The sequence below is a fragment of the Lissotriton helveticus genome, chromosome 11 (genome assembly GCF_964261635.1).
Source record: "Lissotriton helveticus chromosome 11, aLisHel1.1, whole genome shotgun sequence".
Classification (NCBI taxonomy): domain Eukaryota; kingdom Metazoa; phylum Chordata; class Amphibia; order Caudata; family Salamandridae; genus Lissotriton; species Lissotriton helveticus.
The window spans coordinates 937,934,191-937,961,637 of NC_136072.1; the positions used below are offsets into that span (position 1 = coordinate 937,934,191).

At 48.4% G+C, this 27,447-nt stretch overlaps 1 protein-coding gene across 6 annotated transcripts in view; it reads left to right on the forward strand.

Annotated features, from left to right (window-relative positions):
• Positions 1 to 27,447, forward strand: part of MORC2 (MORC family CW-type zinc finger 2) — a 597,165-nt gene that overhangs the window by 90,093 nt on the left and 479,625 nt on the right. For all 6 annotated transcript variants that reach the window (XM_078667274.1, XM_078667271.1, XM_078667273.1 and 3 more), the window contains exons 5-6: positions 19,938 to 20,006; positions 22,497 to 22,587. In XM_078667274.1, the coding sequence (XP_078523400.1) occupies positions 19,938 to 20,006; positions 22,497 to 22,587 (160 nt within the window). The remainder of the gene's footprint in view (positions 1 to 19,937; positions 20,007 to 22,496; positions 22,588 to 27,447) is intronic.

Consider the following 27,447-nt stretch of genomic DNA (forward strand, 5'->3'; position numbering starts at 1 on the left):
TCAAACAAACCTAAGGCTCACTCTACTAGGGCAGTATCCTCGTCTACTGCTCTTTTTGCTGGAGTACCTTTGGAGAAGATTTGCCATGCTGCAACCTGGAAAAATGTGCACACGTTTACACAGCATTACTGCCTGGATCTGGCAACAGTGGCTGAATCAGCAGTGGGTCAAGCAGTGTTGCGAAACCTTTTTAATTAAGGTAAGCCTCTGTAAGGAGGTGAATATATCTTTACAAGTTGACATGTTCATTATTGCATATATTTATTTTGATGCATATGTTTATGAATTGCCCCTTATTAGGGTTAAATTGTATACTGCATTATTGTATTGGGTTTGTGAGGTATCTATTGTGTTTTCTTATGATACCCACCATCCAGTATGCAACTAAGTATTGTTTACTTTTAGCTATTCAGATTCTAAGCATGTAAATCTATGAAAGATACCCCAATACTGGATAAGAAAATGAGTTACTGTAACTTCATTTATCCTTTATTGGTATCTTTCATAGATTCACATGCAACCCACCCTCCTCCCCGGAAGGGCTTACCTTATCATTATGACATACTTACTGTCACTTGTGCTACGAAAATCTGAGGGTTTACCTCTCTGTGGAAGGTTCTAAGAGGGTACTTAAGCCTGATTGGCTGTGTTCCAAGTTTTTTTTCCCAAAAGGACTAGGATAGGCTAATTTAGTGACTTTGCTATACATAGTAGCCTATTGTATAATGTTATTATGACTATAATGTGCATGTTTTGTTATACCGCGAGACTCCCACCTCGTCGGCTGGGATGATTCTAAGCTTGTGAATCTATGAAAGATACCAACACTGGATAACTGAAGGTTCGAGGCATGTGGGCTGCTGAATTCGTATCTATAGCATAGATCGCCGCCTAGTGTTGGGTCCGGATGATTGCACATTGTTGTCCTGGAAGAGTCTTCGAAGTATCACGAGATAGGTGGCTCCTCCCCTGGACTACAGTGCGCATGGGCATCGACTCCATCCCCAGATTGTTTTTTTCCGCCATTGGGTTCGGATGCATATTGGATCACTCTAGTTCAGATTCAATAGAAACTTTCTTTTCGGCCCGAGGGCCTTCCTATATCGTCGGTATTGTCTTGCGATCGGTGCCCTGATCTGTTCCAGCTCAGTTCCCGAGTCGGACGCCCAGAGGAGTCGCGTGGCTCTTCAGTGCTCGTGGCCCGGTCGACGCAACCAGACTGATACGATGAAACATCATGGAACGGAGCCCGTTCAAAAGGTGCCCCGTGTGCAACTCAAAGTATCCCCACATCGACGTCCACCCGGTGTGCAACAAGAGCCTGTCGCCGGATCACGATGAAGCCAACTGTATGGCTTGTTCTCGTTTCCGCTCCAAGAAGACTATTCGGCTTCGGCGCGTGGCGCGCCAGGAGGCCCAGCAGACGGCGCCTGACCCGGTGAACATTTTCGATACCGAGGGGGAAGAAGCAGACGTGCAGGACGATCGAGAGCCGATTTCCCAGCCAGCGGCAGAGATCGACTCCAACTATGACGCAGATGTTGAAATGCTCGATGCAGAAGACATCGTCGACGAGGTAGTAGACGACGATGAGGTCTATGGGGCCACAGGAGATGGCTCAAGCGAGGAGCTATGCCCCGTTCAGACAATTGCTACGGCTCAGGTCGAGGGATCGCCACATGGCCTTACCCAAGATCTTGCACCCAGTTCCCCGGTCTCGCCTCCGGGCCTGGCTACGGACACTTCTAAGGAGCCGCCATTGGTCAAATCGAAACCGAAAGAGAAAGCTTCGGTCTCGACAAAACCGAAAGTGATAGTAGCGCAGTCGAAACAGAAAGCGCCTGTCGCCCTGGTCGGCTCCAAGTCTTCTGACCTGTCGGTGCATACAAAGTCAAAGAAGATCGTCGAGCCGGTGAAGTCGCTCAAGAGCGTCGAGCCGAAGACTGGGTCACCGAAAGCGCTTGTCAAGGTCGTCGACCCGAAGACTTAGGCGCCCAGGGCCGTCGACACAGTTAAAGGACTCGGAACTACAAAGGTTGTCGATCCTCCGCGTCGGCCCGGTCAAGGCTAGAAGTGCTGCGACCCTCGAGTCCGCGCATGGTGGTGGCTCGAAGGCACCTGTCGAGTCTACGCAGCCGTCCGCATCCTTCACAAAGCAGGTGTAGGACTCATTGAAGCGCATCAAAGAGAAGGCTTCCGCTGTCGATCCGAAGGATACTTCCACGCCGAAGCCTGCCGCCAAACCGCAAAAGTCGACGGCGCCGATTCAGTTCACGCAGCCGCCGAAAGTAGCGCCGAAGGCGTTCGCGCCCAAGAAGGTCGTCGAGGCGTCAATGAAGGAGTCCACGGGGCCAAAGCCTACCCCTGCAGTTGTAGGCACAAAGCATCGACAACCCCTGCTGGAGGAGCAGTCGGAACAATTTATCGACGCCAACACTGGTAAACTTTCCATTTACAAGCGAAAGATCACACCAGCACAGCCTATGGAGTCCTACACAATTCCTTTAAAAAAGAAAAAGGATTCCACGGATTCCCCCATTACTCCACGTGGTCAGGACACTGCCCCGATCTCGCCCACTTACTCGGATGTGGAGGCTGGGGAAGCTGACTATGATGAGTACAACTACCCTGCCGATACTGATCCTGAAGAACAACATGACACCTGGGCAGATGCTGCGGACCCAGGGGATCCACAAACTGCCCCAGACGTGTATAATGTCAAAACCTCGCCTACGAGGACTCTGCGGCGTTTAATGCGCTTATTGAGAGGGCAGCCAAGAATCATGACGTCCAGCTCCATGCTGACCCTATTGAAGTGGACTTTCTGTTTGACACCTTTTCCACCTCTGAAAAGACCGTAAAGACTCTACCTATGTTGAAGGGGGTCTTGAAGCATGCTGCAGACATTTTTAAAGAACCCACACGTGCCAGGGTTGTAAACCCAAGAATTGAAAAAAAGTACAAGCCAGCGCCTGGCGACCCTACCTACATCAAGGGCCAGTTGCCGTTAGACTCTCTAGTTGTGTCTAATGCCCGGAAGAGGGCAAATTCACAGACTACTGGTGATGCTCCTCCCCCCGACAAGGAATCTAAAGTGCTAGAAGCATCAGGAAGGAGGGTGGCGGCTCAGGCAGCCAATATCTGGCGCATTTCTAACACTCAGGCACTCTTGGCCAGATATGACAGGGCTCATTACGATACACTAGAAACCCTGTTACAACACTTGCCAGATGAATATAAGGAGGCAGCGGAGATGCTCATTCAAGAAGGGAAACTCATCTCCAATGCTTCTATTAAGTGTGCACTGGACGCAGCAGACACCGCGGCCAGGGCCATCAACACCAGTGTAATGCTGCGGCGTCAGGCCTGGCTCAGGATCTCCGGGTTCAAGCCGGAGATACAAACCACCATTATTAATAAACATGAAATCTGCATCTTCCAGGAGACTTGGAGTTTGGAACCCTTGTATATCCCTGGCTATTCCACCTTTTATATACCTGCAGTAACCCAAGGCATGGGCCGACCCTCGGGGGGGGACTCCACATCTGGATAAAAGTAACATTGAACTTGAACATTAAAGTTCACAATGCTAACTCAGAAGATATCGTCCACTTATCTTTTAAAGGGCCATTGAATGGTAGCAGAATTGACCTTTTCAATGTATATGCAAGAGGAGGCCCGCCTAACCAAAACTCTGTTACAATCTCCTGTTTGGAAATGGCCCTGGCAGGCATCCCCCCACATTCTAACATCATCTTGGTTGGGGATTTAAACTGCACATATGAACCCCTAAGCACTGAAGATCTTCTAGGGTCCCAGGAGGAAGATATTAAATATTCTGTCCCCCCTCTAAATTTAACTCCTATCAAGAGGTGGACGGTGAGGGCATTACAAATTAATGCACTGACCATGGAATTTAATTTACGGGCACTCAATGGGAGAACCATTTCGGACCCTAGCGGGGCCATGACCTTTAACAGATTGAATGGGCCTTCACGTATTGACTACATCATCTTAGATGTAAATTCATGGGGATATGTCGTTGACATGAAGGTCAAGCAGATGCCAGATTGTGACCACAATCCCCTCTGTGCAGACATTAGATGGGAAACTAGTGGAAACATCATAAATAATCATTTAACTTCAAAAGCAGTGATCCCTACTAATTCTGATCGAAAGCTCAAATGGAATAAAGTAGCATGTCAAGAGGATATATTAGCTGGTATAGGACTTAAAGTGGCTTCAAAGGTGGTAGAATTTTCCCAGCTTAACTCCGCGCTTGATCCAACAACCAGTGTAGACCTTGGAAAATCCTATAAGGAACTTATAGAAAACATAGATACTCACTTTAAAATCAGGGGCTCCAAGGGAGGGACAAAATGTGTACTTAAAAAAGGTAATCCATGGTTCACTAAAGAATGTAGAGATCGAAGGAATGCCATTTCCTCAGCCTTACAGAAAAAAGACCCTGTAGCTGTAAGGCTGGCTAGACAAGAATATAAAAAATCTACAGAAACTGCCAAACGGGTTTGGGAGGAGGACCATTGGCAGGAATTAAAAAAGGCGGCTTACTTAAAAGATTCTACTACTTTCTGGGCCTTAATAAACCAATTAACCAGAAGGGGCTCAGATCCCATCCCTAATACCATAACCGAACACCAATGGTTAATGCATTTTTCAAATCTTTATTCCAGCGAGGTAAGGTTGGAGCAATCCCTGATCGTCCCCCCCAGACCCCGAGATAGTCCCCATGCCACCTGAACCTGCTGATTATTTTATACTCTCTGAAGTACAGTCAGCTATCAAAAGCATAACCCGTGGGAAGGCCGCAGGCCCAGATGGGCTGCCAGGCGATTTAATTCTTCATGACCCCACTCTATGGGCCTACCTTATCCTTCATTTGATGAATTTATTGTTAAAGGGCTAATGTGAATACCCGAAATGGAATAAGCCAAGGGATCACGCCCCGTGCAAATGTGATGCTTTTACAGACCAAGACCTGATTCATTTTGTATTTTTCTGTCCTTTTTTTGCGGAGGGGAGAGAAAAATACATTCTACCACTTTTGAGGAACAGGGGATTCATGCAAGTGAAACCTGCCCTGTTGTTTTTACAACTTATGGAGAACCCTATTGTAATGTTTGGGGTAGCCAACTTCCTGGTAGCAGCAATGAGAGCCAAACGGCTTAGATTATTGAATATTTCAATTACTGAATGTACTCTGTAAATAGCTAGGTTTATATCAACCATCCCCCTTATGTGTTGTACATTTTTTTGCTGAAAAATTAAAATAACTGGGGAATGACAATGACAATGAAATTATCTATAGAATCTAAAAATGATGGATTAACTAAGGTACATGATTTATTGTTCATAAAAACAAAAAACACTAATGAAAAATATAAAGTAATAATCGAACCTGCTTTTTTCTTGCAAAAATGTTCTTAACTGGTTTTTAATGTTTTTTAAAAAAATATATATAGTCTGTTTTTTATTAATTAGTATTGTCTTATAACTCTATGTTTATCTTATTTAGGTCTCGCCTGTCGATGCGCATGCGCATCGAGCAAGCGAGACTATAGGGGCTCATCGACTCTTTATCTAACTTGCAAGGAATCGTGGCGATTCCTTGCAGTGCCCGTGACTTTTAAGCTCAATGCGCATGTGCATTGAGCTTAAAAGCGCGTGCACAGCCGCCCGCATTCCTCCGACACCTTTGAAGTGAAGCTTAGCTTCACTTCAAAGGCCCGGCTTCTTCACACCCACATGCCGCTCTGCCCCGCTCCGCCCCCTCCCCTGAGTCAGCACTGCAGAGAAAGCCGCCTCACGCTTTGAAGCCTGTGCATCGGCCATTATCTTTCGCCTTCCTTCTCGCTCACTTAAAATGGCTTTCCAGTCACCACGGGTGGCGGCAACACGAAGCGCAAGTCTTTTGTTGCTTCGAACGAGATATGCAAGTAGCCAGCCTTGAACGCCTCACCCCGGATTCCTCTGTTTGTACACGCTTGATATATTTTATTCCTGCAGTATTTGTTAGGCTTCGGTGGGAGAAATGACACTCATTTCGCGTACACAAATGTTTTTTTGAATCTGAGCATATTTATACAGAAGCCCTTGTGTTGTATGGAAATGAGATTAAACGTGTATTACCACCTCCGAACCTTATTGTTTTTATTCTTTTCTATTTGCCTCGTACAACGCATTTTGCACCTTCAATACAAGAACTATCGCATATGGCTACACGTCTAGGCAGGAGGAGTACATGATTTCGAGAATGCCCTATTAAACTGCATTATTTTGGCGTATACCATAAAATCGGTGCAACTCCCACGGTCTGACTACCAGTTACAGTCCCCAGGGGGTTATTTCTCCATAAGACCCTAGTACTGTTCGTGGTCTTTGCAGTTGTGTCGCACGTGCATTCGGCTTCTGTGTACGACTCCGGCCTCAGTCTCTACCTGGGGGAGGGGGTGGGCTGGGCAGCTCGGTTCTCCTGCCTGTCAGCGTCGCACGCACTATGCTTGTCGCAGCTCTACACAATGCTTGTCGCAGCTCTACACATTTCACGCACCGGGCGCCACGTGTTTGAGTATATCTCACGCACCCTGAATCTCGTACAGGCATGGTACCGGTGTTCACCTCACACACTTTGTTTTTGAGAGTCACACACAACACGCTTATGTTTCCGAGTATCTCACACTATTCCTGCGTCTGTGAGCATCTTCCATGTTATTTTTTTCATTTATTTTATTTAATGCGATTTTATATAGCGCGAATATTATCCAAGGTGTCAGAGCGCTTTACAGGGGCATCACAGGCACACACCAGGCGTCTCGAGAGCGTCAGACTCGCCCATACTCGGCGTCTATCTCACACCCGTGTGTGTGAGCCTCTCGCGCTCTGAGCGGTTCACACGCACTGTACACGCTCGTATTCTCACACCAGGTTTACCCTGTGTGGTAAAATCACACACAGGGCTCGTTTGTTGGCACCTCACACCAGTTTCCCATGTTAAACGATCTTTTCCCACCTCACACTTCTGTGTTTCTATTCCTTCTCCACCTTCCCGTGTGTGAGGAGCCCCACGCATTACATACAAAATGCTTCATGTGTTTGTCTCCCACATACTTGAGTTTGTTGTGCTTGTGTTGTGAGCATCTCATGCACTGCTCTTTTGTGACCTCGTGCGGTGTACTCGCTTGGAAATGTTTCTCACAGTTTTCAAGTATCTCCCTCGGGCTCTCGTGCTGTGTTCATCGCAAACACCACACTTCTGAGTACCACCCACACACAGCCACCTCGTTCTGTATATCGAACTATGCTCATCATTGTGCATTTCCCGCTCCACATCAGGGCTTCTCGCGCGTGTACCTGTATCTCACACACGCCCGCGCATCCTAGCATCTGGCATGCTGCAAGCTTTTCATATTTGTAAGGTTCTCGCACCGTGCGTCTCCTTTTGCACCTCACTATGATACAGGCGTGAGGCGTCTCATAACTCACTCACCCTCACTCACACTCACTCACACTCAGTCACTCTCACTCACACTCAGTCACCCTCACTCACCCTCACTCACCCTCAACCCCTCACTCACCCTCACTCATCCTCACTCACCCTCAACACCTCACCCTCACCCTCACCCACCCTCAACCCCTCACCCTAACTCACAATAACCCTCCCTCACCCTCACCCTCACTCACTCTCACTCTCACTCACCCTCAACACCTCACTCACCCTCAACACCTCACTCACACTCAACTCCTCACTCACCCCCACCCTCACTCACCCTCAACACCTCACCCTCACACAGTGCAATAGGTCTCACAGGATTTTTAGTTAAAGCTTTTACAAATGTTTATTGCTTTTTTGATTTGTAATTCTTTAGCATTGGCTACAAAAAATAAAAATGCAAAAGATTTACAACAAAAAACCCATAAACAATTCTAAATGCACTAACTCTAATGCTGCGAGACCTATTGCATTTCCAATGCTTGTTGCTCTTTGTATCTGTAGTATACTTTTATGATTTTAATTAATCGATTAAAGTACCTTTGACTCTGACTCTGTTAAAGGGCTATCCAGTCCCAGATTCATGGAAGGGAGCGGAGGTGGTCGCAATCCACAAGAAGGGGGCGAGAGAGGACTCTGCCAACTACAGGCCAATAAGCCTAATCGATGTCATCCAAAAGGTGGTTGGCAGGGTTCTTATCTCCAGAATGGGGGCCTGGCTTGATGAGGGGGACATTCTAACACACTTACAAGCGGGTTTTAGACAAAAAATAGGTACAATGGACCAAATATTTAGATTCACAGCGAACTATTGGAAGACCGTTTCTATTGGCAAAGGGTCGTTCTACTTGGCCTTCATTGACCTTAAAACCGCTTTTGATTTGGTCCCCCGGGTCAAACTGTGGCAGGTACTGCACGAGATGGGCCTTCCACGTTACCTCCTGGAACTAGTCAAAAGATTGCATGATGGTACATATGCGAGAATCAGATGGGGGAATGAAGGTCAGCTGACAGAGAGAATACCCGTACAGAGGTGGGTCCGCCAGGGGTGTGTGATGGCTCCGACTTTGTTCTCCCTCTTTATAAATGGGGTGGCAGACCATTTGAGGGAGGACCCAGCGGACCCTGGCTGGGGAAAAAACACCTACCCTCCTCTTTGCTGATGACACTCTGCTCATGTCTAAAACCCCCTCTGGTCTCCAGAAACTTCTAGACCGTTTCAGCGGCTTTTGTAAAGATCGTGGCCTTACAATTAATACCACCAAAACCAAATTGATGGTTTTGTCTAGAAATAAAAAATCGAGGAAAATCCACATTGCATTGAATGGCACTTTATTGGAGGAGGTTGATGCATTTGATTACCTTGGGGTCAGAATAAATCGCAAAATGAAGTGGGATGCTCATATTGCTAAGATGTTGCTTAATTTTAAAAGGGTGACAGGAGCAATAGCCAGTGATCACCGTTTGACATCCAGCAAACCCATTAGCCCTGTCCTAGCAGTGTACAAGGGTAAGGCGCTGTCTGCTGCAACCTATGGCTCCGAACTCTGGGGGTCTGAAAGAGTCTCTGTTCTAGTCACAGCTGAGCACAAATTTATGAGAGAGTTAGTGGGTCTCCCAGTCTCCACCCCTATTAAACAGTTACTCCATGACTTAGGACGCCGCTCAATCAAAGACATTGTCGGTCTCCGACCTTTATTATTTCGGGTCCGCCTAAGAAGGACACCGGATCTTAGCCACTACGCTGCAGTCCTTGACGAACTTATTGAGTTGGATGGCTTTGGGGTGATTCCGTGGCTGAAAAATTTAAGGGACCTGGTGATTAATATGGGACTTAAAGAAGAATGGCTATCACAGCAGCCCCCGCCGAAAGAGACTGTTAAAAAGCTGTATTGGGAGAGGATCCAAGAAAGGGACTCGCTAAACCCAAAGTGGGGTGCTCTAACCGACCAATTTCTATCACATAAGCCAATGCCGAGGCTGGAGCCATTCCTTGATTTTATTACCTCACCAAGAGACCGATCCTTGTTCCTTAAAATGAGGCATGGCACCTTGCCCCTGAATATCTTTACCAGCAGGTGGAAAAACTTTAAACATCACCAAATGGCATGTCCGGGATGCCCTAATCCCACTGAAACGCTTGGGCACTTCCTGTTTGCTTGTAGGGCATACAAGGGGGCAAGGAAAAGATGGCTACGGCCAGTTTGTAGAGAACTGGGGACACGGCAGTGCTCAGTGGCCCTTCTCATCCTGACAAAGGACACTACCTCTATGTTGATAATTGCCGGGGTTGCAAAATTTCTGGGGAGTGCATGGCAAATACGATCCAAGCTGGTGCGATTGGGTAGATGTTCGAATTCTGTAATTCTGTTTGAATTAGCACTTTACTTACTAGCACCTTTTTTGCTGTGACATACTCATCTGGATTCTTGTTCTTTTTATTAACTCTGAATTTTTAGAAAAATTTCTTTTTTTAAACAAAATTTATATCTGAATACTCCTTTAGTAATTTTTAACCTTTTTATGATGTAATTGTATTTTAACACAATTCATGATGTATTTACTTTTATGATACCTTGCTATCGAATAAAGTATTACAACAACAACAAACCAGCATCCTAAATCAGCCTGTGAACCCTGATCACTTATTTGGACCAGAGGTAGACACCAGCCTGGAAAAAATAAAAAAGGACACTGAGACTGCAACGTCTATGGGGGCTCTCCAGTCCCAGCAGTTCAGGGGTAGTAGTTTTCGTCGCTCAGGCAATAGAGGTGTTTCCAGAGGCCAGCTACCCCAGCAAACACAGTACAATAAAAGTGGCGCGCAAACCACGTACAACAAGCAGAGTAGAGGTGGCTATCGTGGAAACAGCGCAAAAGGCAGAGGTCGTGGAAACAGCTCCCGATCCTCCACCGCAAACAAACAGTGACGCCTTGTCACTGCCCCCCGACCATACAACACCAGTCGGGGGGAGACTCCAGCAGTTCCTGCCAGTCTGGAAATCCATCACCACAGACAGGTGGGTCAGAAAGCTTATCCAGTACGGTTATTGTCTGGAGTTAACCTCCACTCCACCCAACATACCCCCAAAACACCGTCCTATGTCCTCAGAGCATTTGCACTTATTGCAGCAAGAGGTACTCGTCATGCTGCAAAAAGGGGCGATCGAGCTCGTGCCAGTGGAAGACAGAGGCACAGGAGTTTACTCCCTGTACTTCTTAATCCCAAAAAAGGACGGGTCCCTCAGACCCATACTGGACCTCAGGCCCCTAAACCAGTACATTCTATCAGAACACTTTCACATGCTCACACTGCAGCAGGTTCTTCCGTTTCTCAATCAAGGAGATTTCCTCGCCCCATTAGATCTAAAGGATGCATATTTTCACATTCCGCTACATCCGTCACACAGAAAATACCTCAGATTTACCATTCAAAGTCAGCATTACCAATTCAAAGTCCTCCCTTTCGGAGTGACTACAGCGCCCAGGGTGTTCACAAAGTGCCTGGCGACAGTGGCTGCACACCTCAGGAGACAAAACGTTCACGTCTACCCTTATCTGGACGACTGGCTTGTCCAAGCAAAGTCGGCCCAGCAGTGCACCGCCAACATGTCCCACACCATTCACCTTCTTCACGATCTGGGATTCTCACTCAATTACCCAAAATCACACCTTCAGCGCGCCCATGTACGGGAGTATCTGGGCGCAACAATAAACACTCTGGCAGCCACAGCACAGCCAAATTCGGTGAGAATCAACAGCATTCAATTGCAAATACAGAGATTCAGACCACAACACTCGCTTCCAGCACGAGTGTTCATGCAGTTGATAGGCATGATGGCCTCCTGCATCTTCATAGTCCCACATGCGAGACTACATATGCGTCCGCTTCAGGAGTGCTTGGGACATCAGTGGACTCAGGCTCATGGACAGTTGAAAGACCTAGTGTTGGTGACCGGTCGTGCATACAACTCTCTGCATTGGTGGACTCCACACAACCTTTGCAAGGGACGACAGTTCCAGGAGCCTGTGCCACAAATCATCCTAACAACGGACGCATCTCTCCAGGGATGGGGAGCTCATGTACTCCACTACACGGTGCAGGGGGGCTATGGACAACGCAGCAAAAGAAGATGCACATCAACCTCCTAGAGCTGATGGCAATCTTCATGGCAATGAAGGCATTCAGGGTACATCTATGCAACAAGGTCGTGTTGATCCGAACGGACAACATGACAGCGATGTACTACATTCAGAAGCAGGGAGGTACACACTCTCCGCAGTTGTCTCATCTGGCTCAGAGCATGTGGAAGTGGGCCATTCAAAGGAACATCTTCCTCATGGCAGAACACCTTCCAGGCAAGGACAATCAGATGGCGGATCTGCTCAGCAGGTACAGCCACCAAATGCACGAGTGGGAGCTGCATCCATCAGTACTCCACCCGTACTTCCAGCAGTGGGGTCATCCAGAGATAGACATGTTCGCCACAAAGGAAAACGCCAAATGCCAAAGCTTTGCCGCCAGGTTCCCACACCCACAGTCGCAGGGCAATGCGATATGGATGAACTGGTCAGGCAGGTTTGCGTACGCTTTTCCCCCAGCACCTCTAATACCGCTGGTGGCACGCAAGCTGAAGCAACACTCGATGACGCTCATCCTAGTTGCTCCAACGTGGGCACGCCAACCATGGTACACCACGTTTCTAGAACTTTCCGTGGTACCGCATCAAAGGCTGCACCTCACACCCAGACTTTTGACGCAGAGCCATGGCGACATTCAGCACCCAGATCCGCAACAGCTCAACCTGGCGATCTGGCTCCTGAAGTCTTAGAATATGGCTACCTCAACTTGCCTCCAGACTGCATGGATATCATACGGGAGGCAAGAAAGCACACCACCAGAGCATGCTATGCAGCAAAATGGAAGCGGTTTGTCATTTATTGCGTAGACCACGACGTAGACCCGCTAGACGCGTCCACGCACGACATCATTTGTTATCTGTTACATCTTTACAAATGCAATCTAGCGTATGCTTCCATTAGAATTCATTTATCCGCCATAGCGGCTTATCTCCAAAACAGGCAGCATCTCCCCCTTTTCAGAGTGCCTGTCATTAAATCCTTTCTAGAGGGACTCAAACGAGTGACCCCACCTGCTCCTGAATGGAATCTTAATGTGGTCCTCACCCGACTGATGGGTCCACCTTTTGAGCCTCTACATTCATGCGAAATTCAGTTCTTAACATGGAAAGTGGCTTTCCTGATGGCCATTACGTCACTGCGACGTGTTAGTGAGCTGCAGGCGCTAACTGTACAAGAGCCATTTATACAGATTCACTCCAACCGGGTGGTGCTGCGCACTAACACTAAATTTCTTCCAAAGGTGGTTTCACAGTTCCATATCAATCAAACTATTGAACTGCCTGTGTTCTTCCAAAATCCTGAGACAGTGGCAGAAAGAATGCTCCACACTCTTGACGTCAAAAGAGCTTTGATGTATTACATTGATAGGACCAAAGATTTTAGGAAGACGAAACAACTCTTTGTTGCCTTTTCCGCACAACACAAAGGCAACCCCATTTCCAAAGCAGGTATAGCCAGGTGGATCGTTAAGTGTATTCAGATTTGCTACCAAAAAGCTAAGCGCACTTTAACGATCCCACCAAGAGCCCACTCCACCCGCAAGTTGGGGGCCTCCATGGCCTTCCATGGAAATATCCCTTTAGAGGACATTTGTAGAGCAGCCACATGGTCTACCCCACACACATTTACTAAACACTACTGTGTAGATGTGCACTCCAAGCAGCTGTAGGGCAGGCTGTTCTCAAAACGCTTTTTCAAACTGCTGCAGCTGGCACAGGCGGCCACCGCTAATGGAGGGACTGCTATATATTCTATGCTATAGATATGAATTCAGCAGCCCACATGCCTCGAACCGAATATGCTACTTACCAGTATGCATCTGTTCTTGGCATGTAGGGCTGCTGACATTCATATCGCCCGCCCTCCTCCCCGGTGCCTGTAGCGGCTGCAGCACTTACACTTACTCTTAGCATGGTCATCACTCACACTGTTACACTCCATCTTCGCCACAATGGCTAAAAACAATCTGGGGATGGAGTCGATGCCCATGCGCACTGTAGTCCAGGGGAGGAGACACCTATCTCGTGATACTTCGAAGACTCTTCCAGGACCACAATGTGCAATCATCCGGACCCAACACTAGGCGGCGATCTATGCTATAGATATGAATGTCAGCAGCCCTACATGCCAAGAACAGATGCATACTGGTAAGTAGCATATTCGTTACAGGTAAGTAACTTGTTGTTTTTTTTGCATGGATTAGGTTCTGGTCTTATGTTTACGAGACACTTTCTGTTTGATGGTCTTTGTTCATCTTGGATTGCGTGAGGTGAATCCTAGCTCCTTTTCTTTGGGACTGATCCTTTTCAACTTTTTTTTATTTATTTTTTAAACTCTTTATTATTAATAAAACATAAACAAACAAGGCAATAAAAAGCAATACAGCTGGATATGCGTTCAGGGAGGAAGAAAAGTGCATTACAGTTTAATACAAATCATCAATGCGAGGGGGGGCGCCAGAGGGGAAATCGGAGTCATAACACATCGAAGCTTAAACAACACTAGGAATGTCGGGTCAGGGGGAAAGGGGAACATCCGGAATATCAGCGAGGGGCGGTGTACATATATCACCCCGGTAGGAGTTCCATTGGCCCCAGATTTTACCCCACTTCCTAGGTCTGCCGCGCGCCACATACACCGTCTTCTCTCTAAACATACACCAGTCCATGTTCTCCTTCCATGCCACGACCGTGGGCGGTCTCTGGGAACCCCACAACTGCGCAATATCTCTCTTGGCAACCATATTCCCAAGGGTCGCCCACTGGGTCTGCGCCACATCATAATCTGTCGGTCCCCAGACATTCAACAAACAACGCATGGCTTCAGGCAACAGCGCAAAACCCGTGACCTCCATCGCAGCATGCACTTGATTCCAAAGGACTACCACTTCCGGACACTCCCAAATTATGTGGAGGAAAGTACCAATTAAACCGCATCCACGCTTACACAACCCATCCACGGAATAACCCATACGAATCAGGCGAGGGCCGGTCACATAAATCGGATGCAGGATCTTAAGCTGTACGAGCCGGAGACGGGCCGGAATCGCGACCTCCTTAGGTGAGGATATCGCCGATTGCCAGTCCTCGTCATCCAACTCTAGGCCGTCACTGGTCCAGACCTCCCTGAGGTGCGCCAACAGGTCAACTCGATCGTTAATCAATTTCTTATATATCAAAGAAATAGTGCTGTCAGGAACATATCCGTCAAGCACCCGATCGTCGAGTGGAGATGATTCCGGGATAACAGTACCTTCAGGAAAAACCGAACTTAACGCGTGGCGGATCTGTAAATAACGGAAGAACTCCTTATCACTCAGCTCGTATTCCACCTTCAACTCCTCAAAGGTCTTAAACCTACCCTTGGCCCAGAGATCACTCACCCTGCAAATATCGACCATATCCCACTTCTCAAAACCTTTTGTCTGCCACAAGCTGCCCAGTTTGTCAGACGCATAAAGCGGAGTCGCCCGGGTCAGTCGATCCCTCCATCCAATTGCCGCATTCGCACATTACCACACTAGCACCGTTATCTTAGTGGGTCCTGAAAGTATCCGTCCAGCAGATTTGGAATAAAGCGCCCTTTTGTAATCACCACCCGGGAGCAGCCACTTATCCATCGCAAGCGTAGGATTTAACGCAGGGCCGTACATTGCATGATTAATCGCCCCCAGCTCAGAGGCCCAATAGTATCGCCTAATATCCGGAAGTGCGATACCGCCGTCATACCAGGGAAGTGTCAGTTTGGCGAGGGCGATACGCGAACGCCCATCCCATATCAACCGCCTCTGCAGACTCTCCACCTCCCGGAATGACATCAAACGTGTTCTGAAGCGCGTATAAAAAACGCGGCAAGGACATCATTTTAAAAAGAGCTGCGCGCCCGAGGGGGGACAGTGGCAGTTTGCGCCAGGCCACAACGTCAGATTTTAACCGTTGGAGCAGAGGAAGCAGATGACGATCATAACGGACCATGGGGTCTAATGTAATGAAGACCCCCAGATACCTAAATCCCATCTGTGTCACCTGCATGGGGCAACCGCGCGACAATGAGGGCGCGTCACCAGAGAGTACGTAGACACAGGACTTGGTCCAATTAATCACAAGGCCAGAGTTCCTCCTGAATGAGTTCAGCACATCAAACAGTACAATCAGCGACTTTCGAGGCGACGTAAGATACAACAGGATGTCGTCTGCATAGAGTGATATACGATCCTCAAAGTCCGGGGTCCACTGAATACCCCTCATCGATGGCTCCCATCGCAGCCAGGCCGCAAGAGGTTCCAAGGCGAGAGCAAAAAGAAGCGGGGACAACGGGCATCCCTGCCGCGTGCCCCTCCCAAGAACAAAGGACTCAGAAACTCGACCATTCACCACAATCTGAGCCAATGGTTCCGTATACAAAAGTTTCACCCAGCCAATGAAACCAGGACCAAAACCGAACTTTGCAAGGGCAGCCCAAAGATACGGCCATTCCACTGTATCAAAGGCCATTGTAGCATCTAAGGAAGCCAAGATGGCCGGTTCACTTGGCCGGAAAACTTTTTTGTTCAATAAATAGTGTGTTCCTTTTTTTTTAATTTAAGCCCCACTGAGATCACTCGTTAGCACTCAGTGCTAGGACGCCTCCGGGCAACTAACCGCGCTTTAAAAAACCCATTTTCATTTCATTTCATTTCACGTAGTGACGCTGCTCTCGCGAGAACGCCATGCAAGCACCGCAAGTTCAATGCTGTATTACGATGTGGAATGAAACCAGATTGATCCGGATGGATCAGGTCACTAATCACTTTTATCAATCGGTTAGCAAGCAACTTTGCGAGGATCTTGGGCTCCGCATTTAGAAGCGAAATAGGCCTATAGGAAGCACAGCGATCCCACGGCTTCCCTTCCTTATGAATCACCACAATGGTCGCAAGTCGCTGATCACGAGAGAGGGAGCCGATGTCTCGCGATTCCAGAAACATATCACGAAGATACGGCGCCATTTTGTCAGGACGCAGCTTGTAAAGCTCAATGGGGAGACCATTAGACCCATAGCTTTTCCCGAACGGACGGAGCGAATAGCGAGAGCCACCTCATCAACTGAAAGTGTTGCGTCCATCAGGTCCCTGTCTGAATCCGACAAGCAAGGCAACGCTATGTCTCCTAACAGCTGATGTGAATCTTCCTCTGGTCTATTGGAAACTGGGGAATAAACTTTTCGAAAATGTTCAGCAAATCACTCAACAATCTCAACAGGGTCAGTCACTCGCACTCCATCTGTTCCCTCAATCACAGGAACCACACGACTCGCTCTCTCCTTTCTGTCTAACCAAGCAATCCGTTTCCCAGCCTTGTCTCCCACATCATATAGCCGTCCCTGCTGCTCTCTACTCATAACTCTAGCAGCGTCTGTTACCAACGCCCTGCCGGCAAGCTGTTTGAGACTGAGGACATGAACCCTATCATGAGTGATACCCAACTCCAAATCTCCTTCCAGCTCAGCTATTTCAGTCTCGAGGCGGACCACCGCTTCATTTTTGCTTTTCTTGGCACCAGCGATTAATGATAGTGCCTGTCCACGGATAACCGTCTTGAAAGCCTCCCACAGTGAAACAGAGGAGGACACAGATCCCACATTCTCAGTAAAATACTGATCCAGAGACTTGACCAACTCTGCGCGGGTTTTGGGGTTACGGAGATACCAAGGATTAATCGGGGCCACTCGACCCTCAGCCCCCAACCTCGTGTCCATCAAAAGCCACAGTGGGGAGTGATCTGAAATACCCCGAGCCAGGTGTCTAACTTCCCTAACTGACAAGGGTTGCGCGGCTGGCATCAAGACATAGTCAATTCTAGAGAGACTACAGTGAGCACCAGAGTGGAAGGTGTATTGCGCCTGTCCCGAATGCAGCAGCCTCCAACAATCTACCAGTCCCAGCGTCTCCAGAAAGCCACTCAGCCAAGACTGTGATCTCGGGAGGTCCCTGGGGGGGTAGCGGTCCTCCCTGCCAGAAACGACAGAATTAAAATCTCTACAAATCACCAGAATGCCATCTGGAAGTCCCAGGACTACTCTCCCCAAATCAACAAAAGTCGTGGCTTGCAGACCAGGTGGGACATATATACGGAAAGCAATGAGACAGTCTTCCCCTCCCACCTACCAGTGAGAGCAGCATAGCGCCCCCTGTCATCGAGGATGATGTCATCTACCTCCAGGGGGAGGGAGCTCCTAACTAGAATACCCACCACCCTAGAACCGGTAGTGAATCCGGAGTGTGCAACAAGACGATATCCTTGCCGATTCATAGCATGGCATGTGTTTCCAATCAGATGTCTCTTGCAGTAACACTATATCAGGGGAGAGGCGTCTCAGTAGTTGCAACACTACCCCACGTTTTATCCTATCCCCCAACCCATTGACATTCCAACATAGTAACTTCAACCCCCTACCCCCCATCCCAGAAGTGAATGCAGAACCCACCCCATAGCGAACACAAAACCCAGTTCCAGAAATAGAACAATACGTTGCCTTGAGAAAACATGAAACACACCCAAACCCCTCCCCATCCCCAAACAAGTACCCGATACAACCCCCCCACCCTGCACCCCTGCGTTAGACTCAAGAGCCACCCCAACTTGCAGTGTGCCTGTCGCCCTAACATTAAACTAGTCTACAAAAAGAAACCCGGAGGAGGAAAGAGTCCCACTCCCCCCGCCACCCCTGGGTATCCCACCATAAATAACGCAGGTGTAAAAGTCATCAAACCGCAGCTGCAAGTTGTACTCAAAGTACGGAAACCAGAAACCACTTCTCATTCTTGCTCCATCGGGCCACCTTCAGCTCCTCCAGATTGTTCCGTGCGATCACTCTGCATAGGCAATGTATTAAGCCAGTCACTCACACTCTCAGGGCGATCAAAGAAAAACGTCCGATCCTCGTATTCAACACCTAAGCCGAGTTGGGAAAAGCATCGCATATTTCATACCCATGTCCCTTAGTCCTCGCTTCACTCAATGAAACTCCATCTTTTCCTTCTGAACGAACTGGGTGAAGTCCGGGTAGAAGCTCACCGTAGTGTTTTCGAACTCCCTTTCAACTTTTCAGTTGATTGTGTCATGGTCATTATTATGGAAGAGATCCTGTAAATAGATTTCATGGACTTGCTGCCTTTCTAATTTACCATATATATGTAGTATGGACCTTTTGTTCCCTGCCTATCCTGCTTTGTTTACTTATCTGAGATTTTGAGATAGGGTCCCTTCCTATGATAAAGTTGCATCTACCTTAGTTCAGCTAAGTCTGCAATGAATTTGCTATTAGTTCTTCCCTTATGATTAGAGGAAAAGGTCTATATGCCTACTGGGACACAGTCTGCTTCTAATTGCAGCATTGGCACTTAAACAAAAAAAAACCATGGACAGATTACCTTTTGTTCTTCTGACACAAGCTGGTAAAATATGTAATTTCAAAGTGAGGAGACACAAGTTGAGGCACCATCAATTAAAAGTAAAATATTAGTGCCATCTATATATTCAATACAACATATATGCAGCCTACAAAATTGCCTTCATCCATAAAGTGCATGGGTCTTGTAGTCCATGTAGTTCCACAAAGTGTGAACTTCAATATGTTTAGCAAATGTATTTTGTGGGCTCATTATAATATAATCATTTCATAAGCCAATAGAACAATTTGTTTCAGTTGACACGTGGTCCATGACACTTTGATGTTTTTTTTAAAGGCTTTCCAGTAGTGGCTGAAAAGAAGCTAGCTAGTTTATATTTTCAGTGATGTCCTGTTTAGTAAGTAACTTTGCTTCTGAATAATTTCTTAAAACATAATAAAAGTTGAGCATCAAATTATAATGGATCTTAGTCACTGTAAGATAAATCGGAAAACCCTATAACCCTTCTGAATGCAAACCCCTGTTACGGTCACCACAAGTCAACAGACTTTCTCCTTTAAAATTAAAAAAAATTGGTCAGGGAGACAATTGACCTTTTGAAGAGGGTCTGAATGTACCTCAAATCTATTAATTTATCTAACTTTTAAAATGTGTTTTTGCATACAGTTAAAGTGGTACAGTTAAACATTGAATTGTCAGTCTATTGTCTCATTCATGTGCCCCAACATTCCATCTCTCCCATTAAAATCTGGCTTACCTCAGGAACCATTTAAGTAGTACTGCTCTTACTATAATGAAAATATAATCTATAAAGCACTCCATTGCACCTTGGCTGGAGGTGCTAGATGTGAGTCTTTCTTTTGGATGCCTAAAGGTCATATCTGTTCCTTGCAGTGCAACGGGAGGACCTCCGAGGGGGTTACATGCTGTGTTTCTTGGATGATGGAGCTGGAATGGATCCAAGTGAGTAACAACAGTAGGTCCGATGTATGTTGTGGTAGAGAAAATGTTTTATGGACAACTGTCGTACTAAAGTCAGAAAAATGATTGCTACATGAAATGAATAGCACTGCAACTGTTTTCCCCAGATGTAGTCCTCAAGCATGGATGCACAGAATACATTTCATTACAAAGATCTTTTCTGCTTGGATCTGATGTAGATTCACACGCTTTGCATTCTCAAGCCTTGTGGTTAAACACAGAATTGTGTTAGGGGGTTTTGTTACTATTACAATATAACAATACTAAACATATAGCATTAGTCATACAGGGTCATATTCATAGAAGACCCATTTATGATGGTATTAGACACCACCTGGTGCTTCAGCTGAAAAATTGTTTCAGAAGTAAATTTTGCAATTTAATGGAACAATTGGATTAGTAGTTTATTTTCGAAAAGCCACTTATACCACCAGAAAGGAGTCTAAACACATTAAGGAAAAGAAGGACTTGAGGAGGCAGGTTGTTTAATAACTAAAGGCATTAAATGTGTGCAATAAAGTGCGTCTTTTTTGTATGATCACTCCCACAAGTTTTGAACTGATGCTGCTGGTTTTTCGACTCTAGTGCATTGAGCTCTTCTGTCAAGGCCCCTGTGCATTTGCTGTGACCCCTCAAAAGTGTATGTGTAATTGGTTAAGCCCTGATTGGCATAGTTAAGGTACTTATAAGACACTAGTATATTGTACCCCAGGTACCCAGGACTAGTAAGTTGTTGCCAGTAGACGGCAGCAATTGTTGTGCCACTACTGGTATGACAAAGTGAAAACATGACTCTAGGTCTTCTATCGCAGCCTAACTGGACAGCTTCTAACCTGCCAACTCAACATGGCAAAATATCCCTTTTGCCAGGTGCAACCCTTCCTTTTTATTAGAACGAAGGGCTACCATATTGCTCCCTGGACCCAGCAAAGAGAAGCACCAAAGGCTGAACTGAACCTGCTGAACCTGGGGGACCTGCATAGAGGACTTGGCTGCTGTGCCCACTCGTGGAAAGGAACTTCCACCTGTGCCAGGACAGAAGAAGTGACTTCAAAGGCTAGGTAGCTAGCCCTCTATTAAGCATCAGGGCTTTAAAAGCTAAGGAACCTTGCACCCTTCGAGAGCTCAGCTGCCCAGGAATGCCTGCATGCCGCTGGATGAAGAAGAGCACCCTGGGAGACAGGGTCCTGCCCTACCTGTAGCGGAAGTCAAAGTGGACCCTAGTCGCCCTCCAAGAAAGATTTACTTACCTGCAAATAACCGTGGAGGCTGCTGTAACTGGGAGGCTAGCTGATCAGTGGTGACTAGAGCTGCACTGGACCCCATTGGTGCATAGTTGGAGATAGTCCCGAGGCAACCCCTGATGTTCGTGGATCCAAGAGTGGCCTAGGTTGGCTCACCACCCCTCTTCAGTATCTTCAGCATCCTGCATCTCCAACACCTGAACTACTTATTTTTTGGATCGAAACAATAGCTAAACATACAGAGAGAACCCTGAAACTGCTGGATCCAAAAGGTAACTGTCTCTCGGGACCTAAGTGGTCCCTGTGACTGACTCCCAACATGATGTGGCCCGTCCAATAGAGTATTAGTAGTTATTTTAGCCCGTGGACTGAAAACCGCTATGTAGAAAACTGCCCCTTTTTGATATTATCACCTGCGCTTTTTGGCTGGTATTTGATGCAATTTTGACTGAAGTGCACTGAGTTCCTGCTAACCAGATCCCCAGTGTCAGTGCTCTTTTCCAAAAACAAGGTAACTGTTCAATTGTACCCCAATTGGTAAGATATTTAGCACTTCTGCAAGTCCCTAGTAAATGGCACTCTAGTACTTAGGGTATAGGTATTAAAGAGGGTCCCTAACGTCAGCATCATTTATTGTGCCACCCTAAGGGACCCGCCACCAGACTCATTCAGCCTGTCATTGCAGGCTGCGTGAAATGGTGCAAACAAATGTGAAAACACGACATGGCACACACCCTGTGTGCTATGCCCACAGACGCTGCATGCAATATATGTAAGGCACCCCCTTCAACAGACCTTACACCCTAAGGCAGGGTGCATTTTATTACATATGAGGACATATCTGCATGTCTATCCTGGTTCCATAAACAGGAGATTTGCTACATCTGAACTAATGATCCTCATATAATATGGTACCCACTGCCCCCTACCACCCACCCCCCAGCACATTAAGTTGTTTGCTGATGACAACCAATTAACGTAACAATTCATATTATGCATGGATAGCATTAAGAATAAAAGGAACTTGTGCACTTTATACACAAAATCTTCCTAAAGTTTTTCAGTGCTAAAATTACATGTAATACTATTAACCATCTGATTGGCACTCAATAAGTCTAAAAGGCTAATGGATTATGGTGCTTTTTTAACTTGCTGCCCTAATGTTACGCACCAGTCTCTGAGGTGGAGACATTAACCGACCGAGGTTAAGGTTTTTTTTTCTCAACAGGTGAGGCTGCCAGTGTGATCCAGTTTGGCAAATCTGCAAAGAGAACCCCAGAGTCCACTCAGATTGGGCAGTATGGCAATGGACTAAAGTCGTGAGTAAATTAATAGTTCGTTCAAATCCTTGTATACTCATGGAAACTTAAAAATCACAGAGGCAGTTGAAGTTATGGAATATTCCATTTATTGAAAGCCTCAAATACCAGTATAAAAAACTGTCTAATTTCCTTATTGCAGTCCAGTTGTGACCTCGCTCGTTGGCTGTAAAAGGAAAATAGCGTAGCTGCTCAACTGTAATAACTTATTATAGTTTACTTGTGATGTTATATTGCCTGCTCCTGTGGCAGCAGCCAAGCTGAAAACAGTTCATGGAACATCATGATGACTGCAGTTAAAAGACTTCATTTTTATGATTTTGTTTTTCGAAAATGAACAGTGATCAGCACAAAGGAGAGATTTATTGTATCATTTATTTTTTGCATGTTATAGTTCATTAGTGAAAAGAAAGAATCTCTGCATGTTACTAGGCCTGGGCAGTGAACTTCGCTCCGTTCGTGAAGTTGCAGAGTTTTCTGCACTCCGCAGAGTGCAGAAAACTCCGCTTCGCGATATGCAGCTGAGTTTTTTCCCTGCTCGCGATTGCGAACAGTAAGTTAGCGATCGAACTTAGAGCGTGAGCTGCCGCTCGGGTAGAATTTCTACCCAAGCGACAGGAATACCAGCACAAACTACAGTTCGCACTGCACTCCGCCAGTCGCGGAACTTCGTGGAGTTTTTTTTGTAACTTCGCGGAGTTCCGCGTAGCAAAACGCTGCGAAATACACCCAGACCTGCCTGTTACTCCTTCTGAAGTAAATAACGCCTGTTTAAATAGGATTGACATTAAACTGATTGAAAATATGTTTGTGCAACAAATTACTAAATGCTTTTTTGTGTGTTTCATTTTGCTTAACTGAGTCCACTTTAATTCTGCACGTCTGCTGTCATGTTATCTCTTTTATATTCAGAAGCAGGACACCAACGTTTAAGCTGCTTGAGGGATGTGTGATTTATTTGTCCATGTAATATAAGCATTCAGTATCTTCTGCAATATGTTTTTTTTTTTAGAGTATTATATACCGCAAACTAGACCTGAAGAAATCGGGTATCGGAGCGCTTTACATAGCACCAGTTTTGTTACATGAGAACGCATTCAAACCTCATGGCTATCAAGACCTGCCACATATACGGCCACTCCACAGAGTTGAATGCCTGCTCAATATCAAGGGATACCAACAAAGTATCAGAGTCCGCTAGGCAGGGAGCATGCCAGACATGTGCCAGCTGTCATAAATTATAGGTAATATCCGTCCAGGGATAAACCCCGCTTGGTCTGTGTGAATCAATCAATCAATCACACAAATTTGTATAGCGCGCTACTCACCCGCTAGGGTCTCAAGGCGCTGGGGGGGGGGATGGGGGGAGTCGCTACTGCTCGAACAGCCAGGTCTTGAGTTGTTCCCTGAAGGCGAGGTGGTCCTGGGTCAGCCGTAGGTGGGTGGGGAGGGAGTTCCATGTCTTGGCCGCCAGGTAGGAGAAGGATCTTCCTCCGGCGGTGGCTTTGCAAATTCGTGGGACGGAGGCGAGGGCGAGGCTGGCGGATCGGAGCTGGCGGGTGTGTGTGTAGAATGTGAGGCGGTTGTTGAGGTATTTGGGGCCAATGTCGTGGAGAGCCTTGTGTACGTGGGTGAGGAGTCTGAACGTGATCCTCTTGCTGACGGGGAGCCAGTGCAGGTTTTTCAGATGGGCAGAGATGTGGCTGTGACGGGGGATGTCTAGGATGAGTCGTGCCGAAGCGTTCTGTATGCGCTGAAGTCTTTACTGGATTTCGGCTGTGGTTCCAGCGTAGAGGGTGTTCCCGTAGTCCAGACGGCTGGTGACGAGGGCCTGGGTGACCGTCTTCCTGGTTTCGGTGGGGATCCACCAGAAGATCTTTCGGAGCATGCGCAGGGTGTTGAAACAGGATGAGGAGACGGAGTTGACTTGCTTGGTCATCGTGAGGGAGGAGTCCAAGATGAAGCCCAGGTTGCGTGCATGGTCCGTTGGCTTGGGGGCGGTGCCCAGGGCCGGGGGCCACCAGGAGTCGTCCCAGGTAGAGGGGGATGGGCCCAGGATGAGGACTTCCGTCTTGTCTGAGTTCAGTTTCAGACGGCTGAGGTTCATCCATTCCGCGACGTCTTTCATTCCTTCCTGGAGGCTGGCTCTGGCGGTGGCGGGGTCGTTGGTGAGGGAGAGGATCAGCTGGGTGTCGTCAGCGTAGGAGATGATGTTGAGGTTGTGTTGGCGTGCGATGGCTGCGAGGGGGCTCATGTAGACGTTGAAGAGGGTGGGGCTGAGCGAGGATCCTTGCGGAACTCCGCAGATGACTTTGGTGGCCGCGGATCGGAACGGGGGGAGGCGGACTCTCTGGGTTCTTCCGGCGAGGAAGGAGATGATCCACTTCAATGCCGTTCCTTGGATTCCGGTGTTGCTGAGGCGCTGTAACAGGGTGCGGTGGCATACGGTGTCGAAGGCTGCTCCGAGGTCCAGGAGGATGAGGGCAGCAGTTTCCCCGTTGTCGAGCAGGGACCTGATGTCGTCGGTAGCAGCGATGAGGGCGGTCTTGGTTCTGTGGTTTGCTCGGAAACCGGACTGCGAGGGGTCGAGGGATCCGTTTGTCTCGAGGAATGCGGAGAGTTGTTTGTTGACGGTCTTCTCGATGACTTTGGCAGGAAAAGGGAGGAGCGAGATGGGGCGGAGGTTCTTGAGGTCCGTGGGGTCAGCGGTGGGTTTCTTCAGGAGGGCGCTGAGCTCGACATGTTTTCAGCTTTCCCGGAAGGTGGCGGATGTGAAGGAGCTGTTAATGATGTCCCGGAGTTGGGGTGCGATGATGGAGTCGGCTTTGTTAAAGATGTGGTGTGGGCATGGGTCGGTTGGGGAGCCGGAGTGGATGGTGTTCATCGTGCGGATGGTGTCTTCGGTGCTGACTGAGGTCCAGGTGCAGAGGGTGGTGGTGGGGGGCACTGGTTCGGTGGTTGGGTGCGTGGTCTGTGCGCCGAAGCTGTTGTGTATGACGGCGATCTTGCGGTGAAAGAATGAGGCGAGTGAGTCGCAGAGGTCTTGCGAGGGTGTGATGTCGTTGTTGTAGGCGCTGGGGTTGGAGAGCTCTTTAACGATGCTGAAGAGTTCTTTGCTGTTGTGGGTGTTGTTGTCAAGTCGTTTTTTGAATGTTGTCCTTTTGGTGGTGCAGATAAGCTGGTGGTATTTGCGGGTGGCGTTCTTGAGGGCTGTCATGTTTTCTGTTGTCTGGTCGAGGCGCCAGGCTTTCTCGAGGGTGCGGCAGGTTTTCTTGGAGTTTTTGAGGTCGTTGGTGAACCACGAGGCTTTCTTGCTGTCGGGTCTGCTGGGAGGGTTCTTCAGTGGTGCGAGGTCATCGGCGCAGTTGGTGAGCCACTGTGTGAGGTTGCGGGCTGCTTCGTTGGGGTCAGTCGTGTTGGCGGGAGGGTTCTGGCTGAGAGAGGTGGTGAGCTGGTCGGCGGTGATCTTGCTCCAGCTTCTGCGGGGACCCTATTGCGGGTGGTGGTGGGTCGTGGCCCTCCTGAAGTTGAAGTGGACGCAGCTGTGATCTGTCCAGTGTAGTCCGGTGGAGTGGCTGAAGGAGATGTGCTTGCTGGAGGATAAGATGGGATCGAGCGTGTGGCCGGCGTAGTGGGTGAGGTTGTTCACCAGTTGCTTGAGTCCGAGGTTGGCGAGGTTGTCCAACAGGGTGGCGGTGTTGCTGTCATTGTTGTTCTCCAAGTGGAAGTTGAGGTCCCCTAGGAGGATGTAGTCTGACGAGGTTAGGGCGTGCAGGCTGACGAAGTCTGCGATGGCTTCGCTGAATTGTGTGCGTGGTCCCGGGGGTCTGTAGAGGAGTGCCTCTGAGGGTGGTCTTGGGGTCGGTGTGTATCTGGAAGTGAAGGTGCTCGGCGGCGGTGAGGGTGTCGTCGGAGTTGGTCATGATTCGGATGGTGTTTCTGTGGACGATGGCGAAGCCTCCTCCGGTTTGGTTGACGCGGTCCCTCCGGGTGATCTTGTAGCCATCCGGGATGGCTATGGCGATGTTGGGGGCTGAGGAGGCGTTCATCCAGGTTTCTGTGAGGAAGGCGACGTCTAGTGATGTTGTGTCGGGGAGGTTCCAGAGTTCGACGGTGTGCCTATGGACGGAGCGGGTGTTGAGCAGGATGCATTTGAGGTGATTGTTGCTGGTGCCAGGCTTGGCGGGTGCTGGGCAGGGTCGGAGGCAGGTGAATTTGCAGGTTTGGCAGGTGAAGGGTCCGTGGGTGCGTTTCGGGGTGGCTCGGTAACAGGCGGGGTTCCAGCCGGCGTTGAGTGCGTGGAGGGTGGCGGCGTCGTATGTCCGTCGGGTGAGCTGGCATCGTTGAGGGTCAGGGGTCCTGGTGCTGGGCGCGGTCCAGGCGCGGACGGGCGCAGACGGGCTTACCTTAGGCGCGCCTTTGGCGCGCCAGCGGCGCGGCCGCTGCGCGGCCTCCATATGAGGGCGAGAGGGAGGGAGGCGCAGCTGGGAGGCGGGAGCGGGGCGGTCAATGGGAAGCGGGGGCCGGGCCGCGGGGAACGTGAGTGGCGGGAAAGCGGGTGGCACAGAAGGCAAGAGGGGGCTGGGGGGTAGAGGGCACAGCGGCACAGAACGCAAAAACACAGTGATAGGATCAAGGGGCACAAAAACGAAATAGAGAAGGAGCACACCAAGGGGAACAGAAGGGAGGACGCAAGGGGCAGAAACCAGGGGGCAGAAAAACGGAGCACAAAGGAGAAGAAGGGGCTCACAACCAGACAGTAGGCAGCAGAGGAAGGCACAAGCCAGTCAGCTGAGGCAGCAGTCAAGAGGAGCAGCGGCGCATAGGGGGTCTGCGCGGTGGCAGAGGGAGCGACCTGCC